We start from the raw sequence: 23,710 nt of genomic DNA, 5'->3' as shown, positions 1-23,710 counted from the left end.
AAGACAATTCTGACAGTTATAAAACATTTTGGTACAGAAGTCCCAGGCTGCTTCCTTCAGCAGGGTAAAGTGCCATTCTAACACTCCATGGGTCAGAAGTGGGGGGAGCACTTTTACTAGTTAATCAGCTACAGTTCAATCCTGTAATCATTACACACTTCTCAGAGGTTTCCCAAAATCTTATCTAGCATGCAAGAATGAGAGAGTCATTGTATTCATAGATATTGATAAGGATTTGTATGTAAAAGATCTGCAAATGTCAAAGGGACAGAAGTGAATTATTCCGCTAATTTCTCTTTAGCTAGGAAAGATAATTCTCAGCTCTAAACTATTAATACATTTGTTTTATTTAAAGTGAAGTACTAAAAGGTCCTGTAAAATGAAGGAACTTATGCAGAAAAAGGTAACGTTTTGCAGATAATTTCTTACATGTTAATTGGAGAACATGAAGTATATATGATTCATAACTGAAAAATGAAGACTTCTACATTAAAAATCAGTAGTCTGTGGGATGGGTTGCCTATGCACATAGTTTCAGGTAGAAATCAAATACATGCGGGAAAGTAGTGGTCATGATCAGAGCTAACATTTCTACTGCCACCCATAAAAGAGTAATAACTACTCAGAATAATTATAATCTTCCTTTCTTATAAAAGAAATGCCCAGTAGTTTATAGTAAAATTTTCTCTTTCTAAGACTCATGCAAGTAGATATTTTTTTAAGAAGGAACAATATGTTTTAAAAATTCATCTTAAAATATGGGGCAGACCTTCACTGGGTGTAGGTCAGACATGTTACAGGTGAAATCACTGAGGACTGCTGATAAAGTCAACAGGGACCAAAGTCAGTTCGGTGGGATTCTAGGGGGAAGAGTAATGATCTGGGGAAATCTGGATCTTCTCCACAATCTTATTTTTCTTTTCATTCAGAAGCACATGAGAGAAGTGTCGCTGAAGCTTTTATTTTATCACTGTATCCTGGCAATTCAGGCATCTTTATAATTACGGCATGTATTTACATCATCCTTGAGACAGTAGCATAAATATTTGGAAGTGAACTATTGCAGAAAATGAGCACAAAATAGAGTAACGTATATGCAAGCCTTAGAGCAATTATGTAAAAATAATCCTAAAATAAAAAGTAATAGAGCATTTTTGTTAAAACAGCTTAAACTGCATGTACTATAAGTGATAACTGAAACCTTTGAAAACTTCATTGTTACAGATCTTTCAAGCAAGTCTGCATTTGGAATATTCATTTATTTCCCTCCTTTCTGCTGAAGAAAGCTGTTATTTCAGTGTAGCAATTTTTGGTTTCTTTTTTTCCTTGGCATTGAGTATTTTACCAGTCTTGCCTGGAGGTAAAAGAACATCCAGTTCTTTTAAGGTTTGGAAAAACATTTAAAAATTCAGAATTTACTCTGCTACTGGGAACTGGGAACTCATGCCTTCGGTGGTCCAAGAGTGTCAGCACTGTATTTACAATAGCATTTAAGAGTGCTGTAAGAAGCAGAATGATAAAGAGCTCTGAAAAGCAATAGCACTTACAGCCCTCATACTTCCCAGAGTATTCAGTATTACGACCAGGCCTCTCAGTGAGATTAGTTTGAAACAGTGGTAGGGTACAATCAGTACTACGATGAAATTCAAACATCCATCTCTTATTTGGTGTGTTCTGTCAGATATGTCTTTGTCCTAAAGGCAGACCAAAATCACATCTCTGCCTGGATACTACTGGTCCCATAGCTTCTTAGGAAGGCAGGCGTCATTGCAATTTTTTTGCCCTTGTTTCAGTATTTGCTATAATGTTACATTTAAAACTAGCAAACCAGATGAAAGTCCCCTGTATAATACACTTCACAGAGTGCTAGCCATTAAACATGGTGGCAGTGTGTGATTACAAGAATATTAAGGATGTGTGGGAAAGTAAGGGAAAATGGAAGGATCAGAAGGGGCTGGATAAGTGTGTGTAGAGCATCCTTGTTCGCCTTTACTCCTATCATGGAAATTTTTACACTTTGGACTACAAGACTGATATACTTGTCACCTATCCATGTTGTTGTTTAAAAGGAAAGCTTTCTTCTAGTGTCTGTAGCTGACATTAACTTGCACCATGTTTGCTTACAGAGCAAAACAATCTCTCTGTCTTCAATTCTTTAAGATGCCTGGGATAGCAACCTGCGTGGAATTTATAGGGAGATACAGATTCTATAGGGGGAAGAGTTTGAAGAAAGTAATAAGAAATCGTTCTGTTTGCATATAGTTTACATGCTAGAGGACCTGCACCTTCTATGGATACATCTTTTGTAGCAGAGCCAGTTAACATGCATGCAATCATCTGTTCAGTTTGTCAAGCTGTGACTTTTAAAGTAAAAGATTTCTTAGCTGGCCTACATGTATTTTAAACCAGTAAGTAATATACACTCACAAGGTATTCCAAAACTTTCCGTAAACATAAATTATCAGCCTCTCTTACTCTGGTCAGAAGTTGTTCTCCTCCTCACCCCCCATCTTTGTTCTTTGAGTGATCTTTAGCCAAGGTAGTAGTTTCTTCATTGTGTGATTTAATTATATGACCCCTCCTTAAATTCCTTTCTTCCTTATTCCATAAAAGTACTCCCCTTCTTTTTTTTCTTTTTTCTTTTTTTTTTTTTCAAATGAGACCTCAAGACGATGGTAACAAGTGTAAAACAAGATATTGTTCAACATGTATAAGACTGAATAAATCTGGCTTTCAATGTAGATCTACGTAAGTGCTGAAATTCAGCAGAATACACACAGGCTCCCCTGCCAGTAGCTGCAAGATCCCAGGCTCATTTGGAAAATTATCCCATGGAAAACCTCTTAGTTGGCAGCTACAATATGTGTCATTAAAATCTTGATATTTACCCTTTGAAAATAATTAATTTTACCTCTGTACTGCAAGTATTCCCTATATAAAGACATTCGCAATAATCCTAATTAATTTCAGAGGGAAATTCACAACATTTTAATGAATATAAAAAATTCAACATAAGAAACTGAGCTACATTTCCATACTTGACTTTGTTAATAGCTTAATATTTCAAGAATCTTTTAAAATGTAGTTAGCAAAGAATGGGCATACATAAAAGAATCTTCACTGTATTTCCCCCTTCAGAGCATTCAGAAGAACACAGGGATCTGAATATACTAAACAGGAATTAGTATTGAGGGAAAGATTACATGTGTTAAAAAAATGTTGGAGGCCTATCCAAAAAATTAGGCCCGGCTTAAATCTGGTAGTGTTACCAAGTAAAGTCTCATGCTGTGAATTACTCATTTCACAGTAGTAATTGTCTATTGTTGTAATGTCTGAAAGTGGATCAAAAATTAGTCAGCTGAACTTTCCTGTACAGAAAGTTCAAGCTCTGATTTAAGTAATTGTTGGACATCTCTCAGTTTTTAAAGTGTTAATTCATCTATGTATCTTCTACAGATTGTTTGAGAATCCCTGATTAAGCACTTAGATGGACTTATAAAATACCCTTTACTGTTTATTTTTCATTTAGAGTGAAAACTAAATCTGGTTAGAAATCAAACATCTCAATTTCATTAAAGAGTTCTGATTTCCTTCCAAATCTCAGCAATAATGAGAAAAACAAACAAACAAACAAAAAAGGCAAACCAGAGAGGTAAATTTTAGTTTCCTTAGAGGGATAAGCATCCCTATGATTAGCACACCATACTAGAAATTGAAATCCAAAAAGCAGCAGCTCCCACATTCCTTTCCATTTTTTCTGGATACATATGTCCATAAACACTGTGCACCATCTATATAGCAAATCAGAGCCCCATAGACATGTTGGATCTATTACGCATTTAAAGCATTATTCTTCAGCTCTCCAACACCATCTGTCCAGGATCTGCCAAGTCAGCGACCTGCTATTAGTCCAGATGAGTTTCTGTACAGAGACAAACCCCAAACTAGTGGTCAGAAAAACAGTAGGGCACTAGATGACATCCAAAAGAAGCACTCTCTTGACCAAAGGGGAAGGATTCTGAGATACTAGATATATCAGGAAAACGTGGGCCATCAAAGCTCAAGTTGATGGTTTCAATCGGACAAGGCAGTGGCTTCAGTTTGCATTTATCACATCCTATGCATCCTTTATCAGGGTAGTGTGGCTGGGGGAGATCAGTCTCTTCTCTATCTATTCCCTGTCCACCAAGAGCATAGGTAAACAGGTGACAAAAGTTTTGCTAAAGTTAAGATATTTGCAGGAGAATTTTAGTTTTAGTTTAGCTAGGATTTCCTAGTTAGAAAACACTTCATCAAAAGATTTCTGAGAATTCTTCTTTAGATTATTGTTTCATTAGCTAAGAAGGAGTTAAATTCTCCCCTTTTTCTTCCTAACAACCATATTTATGAGAAAAGATTTATTATATTGGTGTCATTTTTTCTTGTACTGTGTCATCAGCGTATAGTATTGGTATTTTAATGCCTTATATATTTGACACAAGATGGTTGTAAACCGTGATATTTTGACCTTCCCATCATGCTAGCTTCATTTTATGTTGATTCCTATTATTTCTTGTTTATAGTGTCAGAAACCAGATATTATGAAAATTCTGGTAAAAATTTAAGTATGTATAAAAATAAAAGTTTATATTAAAAATCTTTAAAAAGATGTTAACCATTCATATTTTCTAGCATTGATGACAAAGGTTGCAATAGAAATATAAAGCATCCAAAAGTCATTATTATTACAGTATTCCTAAGGAACAGGCAAAGATACAAGGGAGGCTTAATCTTTATCTTTGTATGTGTCCATATAAGGTCCAATGTGACTTCAATATATTAACTGTAAAATGGGAAAGCCTTGTACACATTGTGCCTAATAGCACTGTTTACTTGAAATTTGGCTTTAAGGTGGGAAACTGCTGAAAGGTGGGTAGAAGCAATATAGAAATATTACAGAAAGTATTATAGAAATATACAGAAAGAGTAAGCCTTCTGTAAAAAAAAAAAGCAAACCCTAACCATTCCCTCAACACTGCATCTGCCTATAGAAATCACAAAAAGATGCCAAAAAATTTCAGAAGTAAAAGAGACCTTAATATTCAAGCACTCATTCAAGAAGAAATTTATCACCTCCTTTATACTCTGGGTAACAGCTACTTGATGCACTGCCCGTTATGTTACTGAAGTAGTTATGCTACTTCAGCCAGAAGGCAATGTGTGATGTAGGAAGGAGAGGGTAGTCTGTGGACAGTGGCCAAGATTTTACTCAAGATGTATAATGAAGGTGAACCTGAATGAAATGTGGCAGAGCACACTTCTCTAGGAAGCATGAGAAGTTTCATGAGGAGAAAGAAGGAGAACAAGAAAAAATTACATTGTTTCTTTAGTATCTGTATTTGCTAGATATTCAGTGTCTGCACCAGAAATAGACTGACTACTTATCCTTCTGTAGATAGTATAGGATGGCCTATTATAGATCATAACATATGAACAGATCTTTTAGAGCCCCTGTCTTGCAGTGTCTTACACATAACATATTCATTGGCTTCAACAGGGTTCTTTCCTGAATAAAGGATTGCAGCTGTGAGGATATTATTGCAGAAAAAGAGTCTAAATGCAAAATTAAAATGTCATAAAATGTGTAACTTTCAGTAATCTTAAAGGACAAAAAGAACTCAAATAACCTAATTAATTCTACTATGTATCAGAGAAAGATTTTCTCCACTGAACACTTCTAACCACTTAACTATTAATAGGTTTTAAATAGTCAGTAACTCAAATCTGTATTTAACAACTAGAAAGAAAAAAAAAGGCTTTTTACAGCCTAAAAAAAATTACACTTAAGCATTTCTGTAAACATTTCAAAAAATTAGAAAGGCATTGAAAGCAAAAAGTGGTCAGGAATGTGGATCTTCACTTACAGCAATATGTGATAAATTTAATTTCAAACAGTGGTAATTCCGAAAAGAGTAAGTTCTTTTACCATGATTTGAAACCTATTTTTTATCTAGTAACCTCCCACCTCCATTAACACTTAACATTAACGCATAATAAACTCTGAATCAAAAAGTTATAGGATTGTCATGCCATAATAAAGTAGACGTAAATTTTTTGGAAGACTGCTTTCTGAAAGCATATAATAGAGCTATTTCCTACTGCAGAAGCCATCCTCTAGCTGTGTTTGCAGACAACTGTGTAAATTGCTGGATGCCAACAGACCTAATTCTTTGCACAGTGCTAGGGACAAAATTTTCTATCTTGGGCATCTAAACTTTGGCACACGAATACAAGATTGAGCTTCAATGGTTAATTCAAACTGAACAGAAACAAAGGTCCTTAACACACCAAAGCACTAGCCACATACCGAGACCTGTAATTTGACACTGAGATTAGAAAGGTGCTCCAATGAAAATCACCACAAATGTGAGAAGGAATTCTTGCACTAAATCAAAGCACGTTATATTTATTATCAGACTCTAAGAGTTAAAATTGGAAAAGAATCTTGCTATCTTTGACCATGATACAGGCATACCACATAAAGCTTTGAGTACAACTTTGATGCCTTGTTTTACATAATAGATGTGAATTCCAGAAAGAAAATCTACTGGTAAAGTTTTACCCACACACAATGATTAATTTTTTCACAGTTTAATCTATTTTTATTACGAGATTAATCCCACGTTCTGGCATCTTAATATACAGAGCTAAAAAATACTTTGAGTGCGTTCTCTTTCTTTGTACAAAATTAGGTTTGATTAAATTACAATTACTTGAAATGGGCTAGTTATTTGACATCATCCTGCAAACAATTTCTGACCATTACCTTATTCTTGAAAGTAATTAGTATTCCACAACTACATATTTAAGTTGGACACACAAGTAATATGAATACTTTTGCTCTCCAAGTGAATGGTGCAAAAATTAGAATTACTTTTTCAACACCAAACTCTTTTTTTTCCCCTAAAAAAGAATTATTATCTTTGCTTCAGTTTCATTAAACACACAGCACAGAGATTTCTCTTATAAAAATATTAAATGTACAGTCTTTAGTGTTTAGTTTTTAAACCACATATTGCTTCAGGTGATACTAATGTGTTACCTATGTTACTGTGACGGCTGTGTGCACATCCAGATTATTTTGCCACACACATTCATCTGAACTTTGCCACTAATGACGTAAGCAGACACTAACAAATGGAATATGAAAAAGTCAAAAGATAATAACCTGAAGTCTGATAAGACTCCAGACTTCTTTACTGAAGGTGGCTTATTTCTTATAAGCGCTGGTGGAGTCACCTGATAGTCAAAGTTGAATTTACAGTCCCAGTTCTAAAGGGACAAGAGGAGGGTGGAGAAACCTTATGCTCAATGTTACAGTGGGATTATTCTCAGACTGTACTGCAACCACAGGTAACCTTCACTTTTTTTCCTGGGTGTAACAAAAGGAAATAATAGATATTCTCAGAAAGTGCTTTTAAAGTTGGAGGGGGGGGATGAAAGTGTGTGAATTAATAATTCTATAAATATATAAAAATTAAATCAGTTTTTGTTGTTTATTGTTACCTTATCTCTCTAGATGCCCTGAAGTCTTTATTCTTATGAAATCTACACCCGTTCAACTCAAGAATCACAAGAATTGCACATATAGAAGCACAATACCCATCAGAGCCTGTGATTGATAGATACACATGCTATAACATGCTATATAGAATCCTCTTTACAAGGCTGAAGTATCCCCTTCCTTTCATTTTCCATTGTCTTAAGAGCACTATAAGCATCTTCTTAGAGACAGCTGTGGAGCCTATGAGGCTTAATGCTATGTGTTTCACTTCACTGTGAATAAAGTTCTCAAGCAGGATCAATAGATATACGCACACATTTGTCTAAAGTAAATAATACTATTGAGGACAGATCTATGAAGTGTAAAAGCATCACATAAAACTCATACTTTTCCTCCACTTCTACATAAGTGTAACTAACTATAGCACCCTCAGGTATCATTTATACTCTCCATGTCTAAGAGGCTTATTTAAAAGCATTGTTGTTAATTTTAGTGTCTTCAAGCAATTCCTGCTTAAAGAATAGTAGTCAGCACAGCCAAAACAGAATGAGACAGCAAGTCCAACATAAATATATGGTAGTGAAATATGTCAAACTCTTCAGACATCCATCCATGTAAAATGACAAACACAGAATTGGTGTATTAAGCATTTCTTGTGGTGTATTGCAATGAGGTTTGGTTTGTGCCTTCAGGAAGGTGTTTTGTCTCAGAAGCTTTTTTTTATCCTTTTGGTTGGAATAATGCAGACAGCTTTTTGTTAATGTCCATCAGTCCTTTAAAAATCATTCCATACATTATAAACACATTTAAGCTGCTTTTGGGATTACGTCTACAAAGTAGAGGTTCTGATTACATGATAAAAACTTAGAGGTTTGTTTTTAAAGAAATTAGTGGGAAGCAAAGGTATATGGTAATTCCATTGCTCTGTTAATTAATATATCACTTACTAAAGTTTCAAGAGAAGCAGAAATCTCCTTTATAAGAGTTTTGATAAAGAAATTTAAAACAGAAAACACATATAAGCTGTCCAGAGTATATTCTGAACAAGGCTTTACAGGAGAAACTGGAATTTTATAAAAGAATCTTAGTTACTTCTTGTAGATTCATCTGGCAGTATTATTCAGCTATCGGGAAAAGAATACAAATGGGTGTGCAGACTTGGTTGGAGAACAGACTGGAAAATTGGTGCACATCAACATAAATCCAATGCTTTAGAGATATAGTATAATCACAGCAGAGTAGAGATGAGTGAGGTGTAACCACCCAAGTCTTTGCTTAGCACTCCAGGACAATTTTGTGTACCATGCTGAGTGCCACACTCCCATACTATGGCAATCGGAACCAGTGGTAGCTAAAATTGGGCTGGAGTAGGTGTATCCACATCAGCTCTAATCACACCTGAACTGAAATGCTGACACACAGTTTATAATCAGAGGAAAGTGCACAATGCTAATGAACCACAGATCTGATGAAACACTTCGAATCCCGTTTTCCTTCTCTCACTAACTGAGCAGAACAAGATTTTGGAAATAGCAACAACTGTTTAAAAAAATATATTTCTTGCTCAGACAAAACAAAATCACTGCACACTCCTGTAAATACAGTTGTGCCTTTCTGTGTGGATCATGCATTTGCAAATTTTGCGAATCTCTAAACCTGTCAGCTGTAGTTATGTCTTTTAAAAGTGCACAGATATGTCTTTAGAACTGCAGAAAATGCTGGGTCCTTTAAGAGCAGAAACTGTACCATTGGTTTAATGATGTAAAATAATTACATGTATATACATGTATAAATGAACCTTAAAATAACAGAAGGCTAAAATAACAGAACAGCTGATATCAAAAACTAAAGCTTAATAAACTTAACAGCAAAAAAATAAACCTTTATAGCTGAACAGTAAAGCACAGATTATTATGTTATTAACCAGTCTAATCCCCTTTTCTTTTTTTTTTTTCTTTGTTCTGTCAGCATCATTGTTCTCAGAGAATCTTTGTTCAAACTCTCTCAAGATTTACCAATGGCACTTAAAAGCATTGTAGCATACCAACCACCACACAAAGCAAATGGCATCAAAGAAGAAAGATTACATGTTTGATCATAACACAACAGTCAGTGGCTGTTAGTTGGATTTTCTCCATTGGAGATTTTAGTCTGATGGCTTCTGACTGACACAGGGCTGAGATTAATTCATGGTGTTTCCATGGCTCATCTGAACCTGCCACATCTCATCAGCATTCTGTCATATCTCTGTGAATTCTGTGAGGTTCAAGGCAAAAAGAAACAAGAGGAATGACTTTCTTCCTCAAATAACAAAGCTCGAGTTGAAAAAGCCACCAAAATTTCTAATCACAATGGGCATTAGTTTTAATTAGCAATTTTCTGCATTACAGTTTAGTATAAAATTGTATGTTACTGTAGAAAATGCCTCAGTAACTACATTTTTACTTAGCATCAAATGTCTAATATCTATGGACTTGTTTCTTGCCTTATTGTCACCCTGGATATTTACTAGTGTGCACAGTAAAGCATTTGAGTACCTGTGATGCTTTGTTAATACTTTAATGAAGTACTAACACAAATTAGTCCATATTTTACAACCACTTAGAGAACAAGCATATACTAAGCTGCACCTTGTTCAAAAAATACTGCAGAGGAAAACCTGTTTTCTGAACCTTGATTATCTGAATTCTTATTCTCTGAAAAATTACTAATTAAACAAAAAGGGATTATAGAGTAAATTGTCACAGACATTTCTTTTTTTTTTTTTTAATGACCGAGTCAAGACTTTCAACAAGCCTTTAATTATTTGTAGTAATATAAATATAATAATAAATATAAAAATAACACTACGTTACTTTGATCTTCCTGGGTAGATAGAAAGGCTAAATTTCTGTTTTTAGAAAAATATTTGGCTGAATCACTTTTATATATATATATATATATTTCCAGGGGATCAGACCCAGCCAGCACGGGTTCATGAGAGGCAGGTCCTGCTTGACCAACCTGATCTCCTTCTATGACCAGGTGACCTGCCTAGAGGATGAGGGAAAGGCTGTGGATGTGGTCTACCATGGACTTAACATGATCTGGATGAGAGGATTGAGTGCACCCTCAGTAAGTTTGCAGACGACACCAAGCTGGGCAGGAGTGTTGATCTGCTCGAGGGTAGGAAGGCTCTGCAGTGGGACCTGGACAGGCTGGATCAATGGGCCCAGACCAATTGTATGAGATTCAACAAGGCCAAGTGCCGGGTCCTGCACTTCGGCCACAACAACCCCATGCAGCGCTACAGGCTTTGGGAAGAGTGGCTGGAAAGCTGCCTGTCGGAAAAGGACCTGGGGGTGTTGGTTGACAGGCGGCTGAACATGAGCCGGCAGTGTGCCCAGGCGGCCAAGAAGGCCAATGGCATCCTGGCCTGTATCAGAGATAGTGTGGCCAGCAGGAGTAGGGAAGTGATCGTGCCCCTGTACTTGGCACTGGTGAGGCCGCACCTCGAATACCGTGTTCAGTTTTGGGCCCCTCACTACAAGAAGGACGTTGAGGTGCTGGAGCGTGTCCAGAGAAGGGCAATGAAGCTGGTGAAGGGTCTGGAGAAGAAGTCTTATGAGGAGCGGCTGAGGGAACTAGGGTTGTTTAGCCTGGAGAAAAGGAGGCTGAGGGGAGACCTCATCGCTCTCTACAACTACCTGAAAGGAGGTTGTAGTGAGGTGGGTGTCAGTCTCTTCTCCCAAGTAACTAGCAATAGGATGAGAGGAAATGGCCTCAAGTTGTGCCAGGGGAGATCTAGAGTGGACGTGAGGAAAATTTTCTTTACTGAAAGAGTGGTTAAACATTGGAACAGGCTTCCCAGGGAAGTGGTTGAGTCCCCATCCCTGGAGGTATTTAAAAGACGAGTAGATGAGGCGCTGAGGGACATGGTTTAAGTGGGCATGGTGGTGTTGGGTTGATGGTTGGACTTGATGACCTTAGAGGTCTTTTCCAACCTTAATGATTCTATGATTCTATGATTCTATAAAAGAGTATGTGTTTTAAATATCTGCTGGGCTAACTGTAAGTATCTTCCTGTAACTTCTGTATCGTAAGGCACTCTAGAGAAGATATTGTCTCCATATAAGAGTACGTGCACTTTTGAGACACATGCAGGACAATCCAAGTGAAGAAATCATCTTCTAGCCTTTGAATGAGATATCTGCATACAGCTCACAAGAGTTTCAAGGGCTATATCTAAACAACAAATGGACAAAGCTATCCCAATATTGGAAAAGGATTTTAAAAGGTTTGCTTTTGGATATAAAGCACTTCTTGAATCAAGAAGGTGGCTGGAATGAAGAATGAAGTACTGGCATGGAGCTAGTGGGAAGACAAGGCAACTTCAAAAAAGCTCTCCTACAATGGTCAAGGAAGTAGTTTCCTGTGCTGAGAGTGTCAGGAGGACTGAGAGCTCCAGTTGTCTTTTTGGTAGCACAAGGCAGCTACTGCAGTGACTGGAGGAGGGGTGGCCTTGGCTCCTCTCATCCTCCTATTTGCAACTCTACATTTTGCCTTTGACTTCCAACTTTGCACCCTTCCACCTAAGCACTAGGAGGCTGCTGCAGCAATGATTTTCCCTTTGTTGTTCTTATGGGTTGTTTCATGCCCTTGCACCTCACAAATCCTGAGACAGTTCAGTCCTGATGAAAACTATATAGCTTCTATGGACAAAGAGTTATAGGGGGAAATATGCTGTACTGGAGAGGATCCTCATCTGTGAAACACCCTGTTGCTTCTCTTCCTGTCTGGCCACTGGAGGCAGTTTTCCTTCTATCTCCATTGTTTTTTTACAAAGAGAAAATCTTACCTTTAGAGTCAATGTATCCAGCTATAGATGCTCCAAATAAAGCTTTGTGCATATAAGACTGTCTCAACATTCCTTGCACAACACTTTCCAGGTCATAGCTGATCCAGTCTCTGACCCCTTCATACAAGCTATTCCTTAACTGGACTTAACGATTTTGGAGACTACCTAATATTTACCATGTACTCAAAAATGCATTTCAATGTAGATTTCAATGCTCCTTTTATTAACTCTTCTCTGTCAGGGTCAACAGCACAGAACAAGGGCTATTTGACATGCAATATAATAGAAATGTTTTTGGGTTTTGGTTATATCGGCTAAGAGAAATGCAGTATGAAAAAAAGAAGTGCCTTCAAGTAGTTAAATTCAGCTTTCTCCTTTCCAGTGTTTCATGAGTAGTGTCCTGTGGGATTATAATTTTTTTTCACCTATTTTGAAGTTGTTAGACTCTCAACTTTAAAACATTTCTTGACTGCTGAAAAAACTGCAGGACTTAAGTATATTACTTAGTGTCTTTAATTTTCCCTAATTTTTCCTGTACTAAATTCTGATAATGATCATCTGAAAAGCAGACACAAAAGCAAGACAGATGTGTTACATATATGGTTATCAAGGGATCTATTTACACAGCAATAATTATCATGTGAGCTTAGAATTTTAGTTCCACATCCTTTTTTGTTTTGATTCATCAGTTTTGATGACAGATTTGGTTATGAATTATCATATCAATTAAGTGCCAACAAAGTTTTTAAATAACAGTTGTAACCAAATATCACTTATAATGTCAAAGAATTTGCTACATCACTAACCAGTTTCTCTAAAATGGAAATAAATTTATGGAGTTATCCATTTGCTGGTGTCTATTCTATACACTTGTTTAAGCCTACACAAATTGATATTTTCATTATTATAGCATTTAGAAACCTAACTGCAATAGACAATTCCCATTTGCTAAGTGTAGAAACATGCCATAAGAGCTCTACATTCATATACGCATAATGGTCTTTTCAGTGCACAATGCAAATGTCACCCAGTTCTTTGCAAAACACGTGCCAGCCTTTCTCCAGCTCAAGCCAAGGACTGTTAGGCTGTCATAGCAGACTCCCGTAACGGATTCTATTCCTCCAGCCTTGGGCTCATATTCGTACATACAAGCTGTTCTGTCCTCCATTTCTGAAGTCATTACTTTCACTTAATTAATGTAATTACAGGTTCAAAGACTCACACCTCCACCTTACAATTTGTCTGCCTACATGTGGCTAGCCCAAATACATATTCTATGGGAAGCAGATGGTTTGAATCTCCAACTATTCACAGGTATTTCTGCTGAAAGAACTCATTGTAAGCTGCACTGTCACCCACTTTTGCATCAGGATGAATCTAAACATTTCTATACATAATCCTGCATGTTTTATTTTAATAAGCAAACACACAGGATTACAGTATTACAGCTTCTCTCGTCTAACTCCATGGAAATCTGGGGAAAATGGATGAGAAAATAAAACAAAATGCTGCAGGGTTTTAATTCAACAAAACTGCTGCTCTGCATCTCCTGCTGTAATTTGGAAGCATCGTGCTCCCGTTCTCTTCTATAGGCCAATAAACAAAGGGAATGGGGAAACAGTACAGCAAAATTACATCTCGTGAAACATCACAACAGCAATACATTTCAGTGTTGCCTGAAAACTGCAATGTCTAAGGATCATTTACTTTCTCTTTTCATCAGTTCTTTTCAATATACTGTTAGTTGCATTAAACCCTGAAAATATGTTGAAAAACAGTAATACAATTTCATGTATCACTGTGCCAATGCAAATCTGTAGTGGAAAGGCTGTGAGAGGATTTACTAAGTACACATACAGTGCTGGTATCTGCTAATATATAACAATTAAGTAACAGTCAATGAAAGAGTCGACAGCCAATTTATCATAAATAGTTTCTCTTTTTTACGGAATACGCTTCCTTTATATATATAATGTAAAGACCTTGAAACAATTAGGTAGTACTGTAATTCTTTTTTGCTATTTTTAGATGAGGATTTTTTGTGGGGATTTTTTTTTGGTAAATATATACAGTGATTTTAATGAAGTACACAGTGAAACTAATGTATTGAGCTGATTCTTTTATAGTGATAGAAATACTCTCAGGCTGGATAAATGCAATGTAATATCATTTTAAACTAGTAGCAATATAGCAAAGATTCTGTTGGAGTGGTTTTAATTTGAAGTCCATTTTTGCACTCTGTGGACTATTGTCACAGAAAGTAAATGTGCCTGTCACTAGAACTGGGCAAGTATTTTTCTGTTCAGAAGAGTGATGCTGTACAGAAATGTCCTTATTAGATGAACTGAAGTTGTATGACATTAAAAGTTGTTTGTACTTAATACATTTGCTAGTCACCTGTAGGGATTTTGTTTCAATAAATCTTAACTGTTACTTTTAACTGGAATATAAATTGCATTAATACATTTTTTTAATCACATTTCTTACTTTTTAAAAAAAAAAACCAAACAGGTAAACCCAAATCTCCATGGAAAAAAGCTAATTTTTGCTCCTTGAGACAAATCAAAGGAATGTCTTTGGGACGAGTTAGTAATTATCAAAAACTATCTACCTAGAATCCAAAATTAATTTAGGAATCTTTACTGAGAGAACAGAAATATTTTTCATTTTACTATGAAGTGATATCATTTATCAGAAAAATGGTAAAATATCAACTAAACTGAATTTAAGTCTAACTACAGCTGTTTTGAACTGCACTTGTTAATCATTAAATGACAGCAGAATTCACAAGACCCATTGTTGGGATAACTTGTACTGCCCACCCTTGGGCAAAACTGCTGAGATGATAACAATAGCTAGTAAGGTAGAAAAGGAAGCGTACAGTCTGTGTGAATAAAGACTGTCTGAAGGTATTCGCCTGAAACTGATCAAGATGATGACCACCATCAACTAAATTAAACAGTAGCCAGTGAATTGCAAAGACAGCTTTCAAACAAAGGAGAAGTCAGCTTGAAAAGAAGTATAAAAGTAGGATGAAAATTTGTAATAGCAGGGAGAGATTATGGAGTGGAAACAGCAGCAGCCAAAACCTGTTTTTGACATGCCAGAGGTCATCTTGCTGGTGCCACAACCACTGCATAGACCAGACAGGGCATCGTCCCCACTGGATGCTACAAGTAGTCTGCATCCAGCTGGTGGGCTGACAGTTTGGGGTGCTACAAGAAGGGTTGATTTCTCGTGATGTATGTATTAACAGATTGTAGGCAGCGGCATCATTTATCAGCGGTCCTGGTTAACGGGGGAGGTCCCGGACAACTGGAGGCTTGCCAATGTGACACCCATCTACAAGAAGGGCCGGAAGGAGGATGCGGGGAACTACAGGCCTGTCAGCCTGACCTCGGTGCCGGGGAAGATTATGGAGCGGTTCATCTTGAGGGCGCTCACAAGGCATGAGCGGGACAACCAGGGGATCAGGCCCAGCCAGCACGGGTTCATGAGAGGCAGGTCCTGCCTGACCAACCTGATCTCCTTCTATGACCAGGTGACCCGCCTAGCGGATGAGGGAAAGGCTGTGGATGTGGTCTACCTGGACTTCAGTAAGCCCTTTGACACCGTCTCCCACAGCATTCTCCTAGAGAAGCTGGCGGCTCACGGCTTAGACAGGTGTACCCTGCGCTGGGTCAAAAACTGGCTGGACAGCCGGGCCCAGAGAGTTGTGGTGAATGGAGTTCAATCCAGTTGGCGGCCGGTCACGAGCGGTGTTCCCCAGGGCTCAGTTTTGGGGCCAGTCTTGTTCAATATCTTTATCAATGACCTGGATGAGGGGATTGAGTGCACCCTCAGTAAGTTTGCAGACGACACCAAGTTGGGCGGGAGCGTTGATCTGCTCAAGGGTAGGAAGGCTCTGCAGAGGGACCTGGATGGGCTGGATTGATGGGCCCAGGCCAACTGTATGAGATTCAACAAGGACAAGTGCCGGGTCCTGCACTTTAGCCACAACAACCCCATGCAGCGCTACAGGCTTGGGGAAGAGTGGCTGGAAAGCTGCCTGTCGGAAAAGGACCTGGGGGTGTTGGTCGACAGCCGGCTGAACATGAGCCGGCAGGGTGCCCAGGCGGCCAAGAAGGCCAATGGCATCCTGGCCTGTATCAGAAATAGTGTGGCCAGCAGGAGTAGGGAAGTGATCGTGCCCCTGTACTCGGCCCTGGTGAGGCCGCACCTCGAATACTGTGTTCAGTTTTGGGCCACTCACTACAAGAAGGACGTTGAGGTGCTGGAGCGTGTCCAGAGAAGGGCAACGAGGCTGGTGAGGGCTCTGGAGAACAAGTCTTATGAGGAGCGGCTGAGGGAACTGGGACTGTTCAGCCTGGAGAAGAGGAGGCTGAGGGGAGACCTCATCGCTCTCTACAACTACCTGAAAGGAGGTTGTAGTGAGGTGGGTGTCAGTCTCTTCTCCCAAGTAACAAGCAATAGGACGAGAGGAAATGGCCTCAAGTTGCGCCAGGGGAGGTTTAGATTGGACGTGAGGAAAAAATTTCTTTACTGAAAGAGTGGTTAAACATTGGAACAGGCTGCCCAGGGAAGTGGTGGAGTCCCCATCCCTGGAGGTATTTAAAAGACGAGTAGATGAGGCACTTAAGGACATGGTTTAGTGGGTGGTGGTGTTGGGTTGATGGTTGGACTCGATGATCTTAGAGGTCTTTTCCAACCTCAATGATTCTATGATTCTATGACTCTATGTGTACACATAAAGCTGGAGCAGCCATGTCTCCAAACTTGCTTTCCCGTAAGGGGAAACATGCTTGTACCCCACATGTCCTCTGGGAGGGGGAGTGCACACGTGTTTCTCTGGATGGGGAGGTACTGAAACTTTTGGGAATTAGTTATAGAAAGGTGTTTAGAAATTTGTACCTGTTTATTAACATTTTGTATTTTGATTCATCTGTTGTATTGATGCTATTGATCCTGCATATCTATTTCACTGATTGTCAGTTAATTACATGCCATTAATAAATGAGTAAACAGCTTCAATACTGTGAACTGAGTGGTTTTCCCCCCTGACAATCCATACGTGGCTAAACTCACACAGTCCAAGAAAGATTCAAGTACCTGCAAAATTGTACTCACGTAGTATGATCAATTAATGGGCAGTGTTTTTCTTGCCCAGGGTAGAGATTTGCCCCTCTTCCGAGTTCCCACTTGAATATGCTTGTGGTATAGGTGGAATAATTTCCTGACATCTGTTCCAAGGCTGGCTGATACCATCCACACTGGGTTTTATCTTCAAAGTCGCAGACTTCCATAACTTTAGAGATGAACAATGAATACTTCATGTTTATATAAAAATTGGAAATAATTAATTGATGTTATGATAAAGTAAACAACATGGCAATAAAAAGGATTCAATTTGTAGTATCCATGAACACTTACACAGTACTAATATGCATAGTTTTTCTTCTATAGATAAAATATCAATTATATTTTCTATGTTTTTTTCTATTAGGCAGATTTTAATTTGGGGAATATACCGATTCTTTTGCACCTCAGTATCTATCTTCATATGTGTTCTGACCAGCTTTCAGGCCATTCTAATAATCTGTTGTGTGGTATACACTGAAATGCATGTAAAATTCATCAGCTACGAATCTGCCAGCTGCTGCATGGTTCTTTCTTTAGTCCTGTAGACTGATGACATTAGCAACTTATTGCACATTGTGTACAAAGTCCATGACCAAAACTCTAAAAAGCCAAATAATATTTCAAGCAGTCCCCACAATACCCGAAAGCCACATAATAATGCAGCTATTAGTATTGGTGTCAAATACTGAATTGTTACCTTACTAAATAAATATGCAGCTGCCTGTGCCTCAGTTTTTGATTCCTGGGCAACTGGACAAGAAAAATGAGCTCACTACCGTCCCTCCCTCACAACGCATCCCCCTGTAAGAATACTTAGGGGAAAGAAACCTGCTTGTTTTCCATTTCTGCTATGAATATTTATTCTCCAGTACATCTTCCTGAATATTTTGCGGAAACTTTGTCTAGGTGATCCAAGGAGAGTCTTGTCACTCTAGAACTTTGAAACAGACTATTATAATCAAGTCTAAGAGACTGCTGTGAGAATTGTGCAGGGAAACAAGAATTTATTTTAACCTATGAAGCTCAAATGCTAGTGTAGCTGAGGTAACTTCTACATCAAGAAATCATAGTGCATTAAGAGAATGTGCCTGATGCTTCCTTCCTTGGAGGCTAAAAATGGTAGACTAAGGAGGGAGTGAGTTTTGGTTTATAGCTTGTATATCTCCAGTAAGGAAGCAAACCACAGCCAGTGTGATCTCATGAGTTACCCATATAAAGATTTCTGATGTTTCCTGAGAATGATGAGTGGCATAGTTTTAAGTGTTTATTCCCCCTTTTTAACATGTTTTATAAATATTGTTTCAAATGCCTCTGAAAAAGTTAACCCCTTCCTGAGGACATATTTCTGCTCTCAGTCAGGACATACTTAACTCCTATTCCAACATTGTCATTCGAGTGATAAATTGCCATCTTTGCTGTAGTGCTGGGAGACTTCAGACAGAGCAAATATGTAAAGGTATATTCTCTACAGTATTTATGTCTCTCAGAAGGAGAGGATGTTTTGTAAGATAATGTAAATTTCTGAGGGGGAAAAAATAAGTTCTATCCAAAGGGCTCTGCATCTTTTTTTCAGGGCAGAATTTCAATGGTTGGTGTTTTTTCACACTATAGGAAATTACCCAGTGATATTTATATATAAGATTCATTTCTTCCAGTTATTCCCACATAAGAAATAGACAGAGGGAGTCTAATGTTACTTTTCCTCATTGAGCCCTCGGCCCTGAGAGAGGTGACTGAGTTCCCTACACAATGTGTAATGAATGCAGAGTTTTGATCTTCAGTGAGAATAGTTTAGCTTGCAAAGGCTGATGAGGTCACTGTCTCTAGATGTCTGTCTCCCTCATTAATCAGCTTTGGTACAGCAGTATTTTCAAGTACTGTGCTTTAAGGCAAAACAAAGTCATTGACAGTTTCTTATAAAATGCTATAATGTGAACTGCTGCAACTCAGAAGCAATCAACAAATGTCTTAGACCTCTACGGACAACACGTGGTGACCCTGTCCATTGTCCCGGTTCCAGTGTTCCCATCCGACTATCAAAGCTTTAGGAATTTAAAGGCTGGAACTCACTTCTGTGTGGAGTAGGCTCAATTCCACAATCATTGCTGCTGATGAAAATACTTTGTATAGAAAAAAACCCCCAAAACTATTCACTGAAGTAGGTAAGAAGAGGACCCAAGTCTCCCAGATGTGCACCTCAAACATGAGACTGTAAAGTTATTCTCTCTTCCAGTCTGGACTAGTGAACATTTGAAAAATTTAAATATGTCATAAGTCATTTAATTTAAGAAGCTATGATCACTTAAAAAAATTGTCATGTATAGCTACCAATCACTGGGGACTGAGGATTACTCCCCGGCCCCCATTTCTGTAGTAAGTTGAATTGAAATGTCAAGTCTGAATCAGCCCATTAGAAGGCAGAAAGTGTATAACATCTTAGATTCCCACATTAAGAGCAAAATGTTATCATTTTTCTGGGGAAAATCACATTAAAAATAGCATCTAGGTGCTAATACCAAATTGCAAAAGTAAATACAGAGTAGTTAAAGCAATGTATTTAGCAGCCACAAACTAATAAGGTAGCAAAGTAGAAGAATTAGTACACTCACCACAAGCTGATTCATCAGACTTATCAGAGCAGTCAGGTCTAAAATCACACTTCTGGATCATCTGGATGCAATGGCCAGAGGCTCTACAGACAAACTCCTTCTCTGTGCAGTTGTTCATAGGGAGCGTGGCAGGAACTGAAGTTCCTGAAGTAGTTGTAGAGATTGTTGGCAAGTTTCCTTTGAAAAACAAACCAACAAAATGTTGAGTGATGGGACCAAGGCATTCTAGTTTTGTAATGATTTCTCCCCTTGCCACTCCCACCCTCTGTCAAGGGTATAGCTTTACTGGAAACATGCCTGGGTGGCCAAGTTGAATAACTTAAATGCTGCCCAGCAGGAACTGAATCGAACATTTCCTCAGTGGAAAGCAGTAGGTTGGTCATGCTAGCCAACCACCATTCATACAATCTTCGACACCTGCAGGAATTTATTTACACCTCTTACCTGTCTTTCAAATTTGGATTAATTCAGTGAGACATTTCAAAAGACTAATGCCATGGAGGCTGACAGAACAATCACAAAAACTTAATTTCCCCGTGAACCAAAGCTAACAGATTATTCCGATGATAATGGCTTTTTTTTATCACGTCAATTACTGCAAGTGACTGTGGAAATTAACATGTAACCTTCTTACCTTGCAATTTCATCACTAAAAAAAATATTTTTTTCTCATTAGAAAAATTATTCTGAGGTCATCATCTTGTTCCACCACTTCTTTTATGTTTCATTCAAACTCATTACCACTTCTTTCAAATCAATTGCCTTTGCCTTTCCTCCTATTCTTTACTATGCACCTTTCTTCAGGCTTACCCTCATTTCTTGAAAATCCTTGCTATTATTGTCCATAAAAGTAATTTTCATTATATAACTCCTTCTTTAAATTTAATCGTTGATGAAATTATTAGCTGCAGTGCACAATACACCTGAGCAATACACCTGAGTTAATTAAAAAACACATGTGAAGACTTTTTATATAAAATGTGTCTGGGATAGCAAGGAATTTTTTTTTTTCCCCTGAGGCCTGGAGCACTAAGACCGATAATAAATTCCCCATGAGCAGGAGCCATTTCTATTTCGTAAGTAGAAAACACATCTATGACATCAAATGAATTATACTCCAATCAAATGAATGATACTCCCATAATATCCTAAGACTCAAACAAAAGACTTAGGGGAAGGAACCTTTGAAGGAATAATTGCATGATATAATAAATGTATCTGCAACTCATAACAATAGCAAGGTCCTTATTGGTCAGAATTTTTTAAATATAAATGCCACATTCAAGTCTCTGCTCCTAATCCACTGGAACAGGAGAAGAAATTTTGAAGTACCATAACCTTCACAACACCTCAAAAACAAGAAGAATCTGCTCCTTTCTCTCTTTTGAAATAATTCATTTTCTATAATTTATGAAATACCATTTTGTCCAGAGCAAACATCATTGAATAGCCTTTGAGAAGGGCATTCAAATGATGCTCAAGTTTTGACATCTTTAATATTACTTATGAGGGACTTTACCACCAAGCGATCAAGCCCATCTCTCCCTGGTCAGTATTTGGTTATTTGAAGTGGAACAATAGCAACTGGGCAGCTAGTGCTTAATTCTAGGGTGCAGGGACATGGGAGCCACAGTTTTTTTCCCTGATCCAACTTGCGTTAAATACGGTGGAATATGCCATAGCTATTGACTATTTTGCAGACCATTCCCACAGTCCCTGTGATGTTTTTTTGGTTGTTAGGATTTTTTTATGGTGTGGAGGAAGTAAAATAGAGGCAGGACCCTGGAGTGTCTCAAAAATTGCTCTCAATACTAAACGCATTTTTTAAATGTACAGAACATAAAAACTGTTTCCTATTCAGCTCTGTCCACCATTATACTTGAGTATTCTTGTTTTATCTTTCCAACAAAATGAGCTTTTTATTTTTTATTTATGAACTTTGAAACTCTGACCCTCTGTACTTTCCAACTTTCTTATTGTTTATTTTTGAAACTTTTTTTCATATCTCATTTGAAAACTTGTAGGGATTTTCTGATTAGTTCTTTTAAGGTTTTCTTCTTCGAATATAAGGCATTGTATATTAACTGAGTATTTACAAAAAGCTTGATATTCAAAATGTTACAATAAATGTTGTACACTGTATAAACCTAAAATGTGAGATAATTATCTGCAGAAGAAACATGCCATATACACTTGATATTCCTAGTAGACCTGATTATATCTACAAGAAATTTTTGGAGTAGCAGAATAAAATGCATCTGCACTAGGATGTTTTAGAGTTAGTGCTAGGTTACTAATATTCAGACACTGTTCTAAATTGTTTTCTGTTCTACAGCCCTATTATGACTGTACATCAACTGTCATACCGTATATAACACTGTAAGGCCTGCTGCAGTTAACATTAATCCTCTTAAAATCCCTTCTGTGATGAAGTGACAGATCTGGAATCTGGTGTCTTGAAGGTATATATTTTGGGATATAATATTTTACAATTCTGTAGACATTGTACTACCCTAGGTAGCAATGACTTCTGAGGACAGGCTGCTCTATCATCTGAACTGTTTGTGTGCTGTAACATGAGAGCAATTGGCACAGTAAAAACATTAAGAATTATTGGGGGGAGGCGGAAGGTTGTATCAAACTGAGTTTGCTAAATGAAAGGTCAGTTTGTTTACACACAGTTAAGTTCCTTTTTCCTTCTAGGAATCAAGATCTCAAAGAGTTTGGAAGCTGCACACTTCTTACTGAGGGTCTCTTTTGGACCTTATATGCGCAGCAGAAACTATTTTGTGCTGGTGCCTGGATATGAGGCATGGTCTGAGAAGCAGGGAAAGAAGTCTGGATTTCCTTGTCAGGCATGAGTCACAGTTTGATCTAGTTTTTGCTTTTGCAGGAGAAATATTTACAAACAACAGCAAAGAAACAGCTCACAGCTAGGACATGTACACTTTAACTCTGTTCTTACCATTGTAAAGAGTACAGCCTAGAAAAGACATGTCATCAAGTCCAATGTCTCCAGTGAAACCATCTCCTACAGTACCTTTCACCAAGATCTAGGGAAACAAGAATTACAAAAGCATTTTTCAGTGTATAGTAGACTTCCACTTCTCATTAAATATTTCGTATCAATTGATAGAGGAGTCATTTACCATGTTTCACACTTAAAATGAGATTAAATTTGTTCTACGGGATATATTTTATTAGTGACACTTTATGAAAGAGACTAATTATTATCAGCTTTCACTGGTGGTCACATTAATCACAGTGAACCATAACAGAATGGTTGGCTTCACAATCATGTAAATCCACTGAAACATCATTGTGATATAAAATGATGGTAAGACATTATCATAAGTGGCATATTATTATTAACTCCTTTGGTACTTATTGTAATAACATCAATCATGATTAATTATAATAACATTCATGTGAAACAATTAAGCAGGTTAGAGATGTGCTATGGAACCTTTTAGAGAAAAATAGTCTACTATTTCATTAGAGTTGCCAATGCTGTATACGCTTACTTTCTTGTTATTGTCTACTGCCAAGGAATGGGAGAGGTTAGCATTTGTGAAATACTCT

The 23,710-nt window shown here is 37.7% G+C and overlaps 1 protein-coding gene across 1 annotated transcript in view; it reads right to left on the bottom strand.

Annotated features, from left to right (window-relative positions):
* MALRD1 (MAM and LDL receptor class A domain containing 1) overlaps positions 1 to 23,710 on the bottom strand; it is a 295,081-nt gene that overhangs the window by 183,600 nt on the left and 87,771 nt on the right. Inside the window, exons 18-20 of the mRNA XM_076332119.1 lie at positions 23,094 to 23,181; positions 20,129 to 20,305; positions 17,508 to 17,685 (exon numbers count right to left, since the gene is read on the bottom strand). Of these exons, the coding sequence (XP_076188234.1) occupies positions 17,508 to 17,685; positions 20,129 to 20,305; positions 23,094 to 23,181 (443 nt within the window). The remainder of the gene's footprint in view (positions 1 to 17,507; positions 17,686 to 20,128; positions 20,306 to 23,093; positions 23,182 to 23,710) is intronic.

Source organism: Aptenodytes patagonicus, chromosome 2 (genome assembly GCF_965638725.1).
Source record: "Aptenodytes patagonicus chromosome 2, bAptPat1.pri.cur, whole genome shotgun sequence".
Lineage (NCBI taxonomy): Eukaryota > Metazoa > Chordata > Aves > Sphenisciformes > Spheniscidae > Aptenodytes > Aptenodytes patagonicus.
The sequence above is the reverse complement of the archived record's forward strand: the minus strand, read 5'-3'. Positions and strand labels throughout refer to the sequence as shown.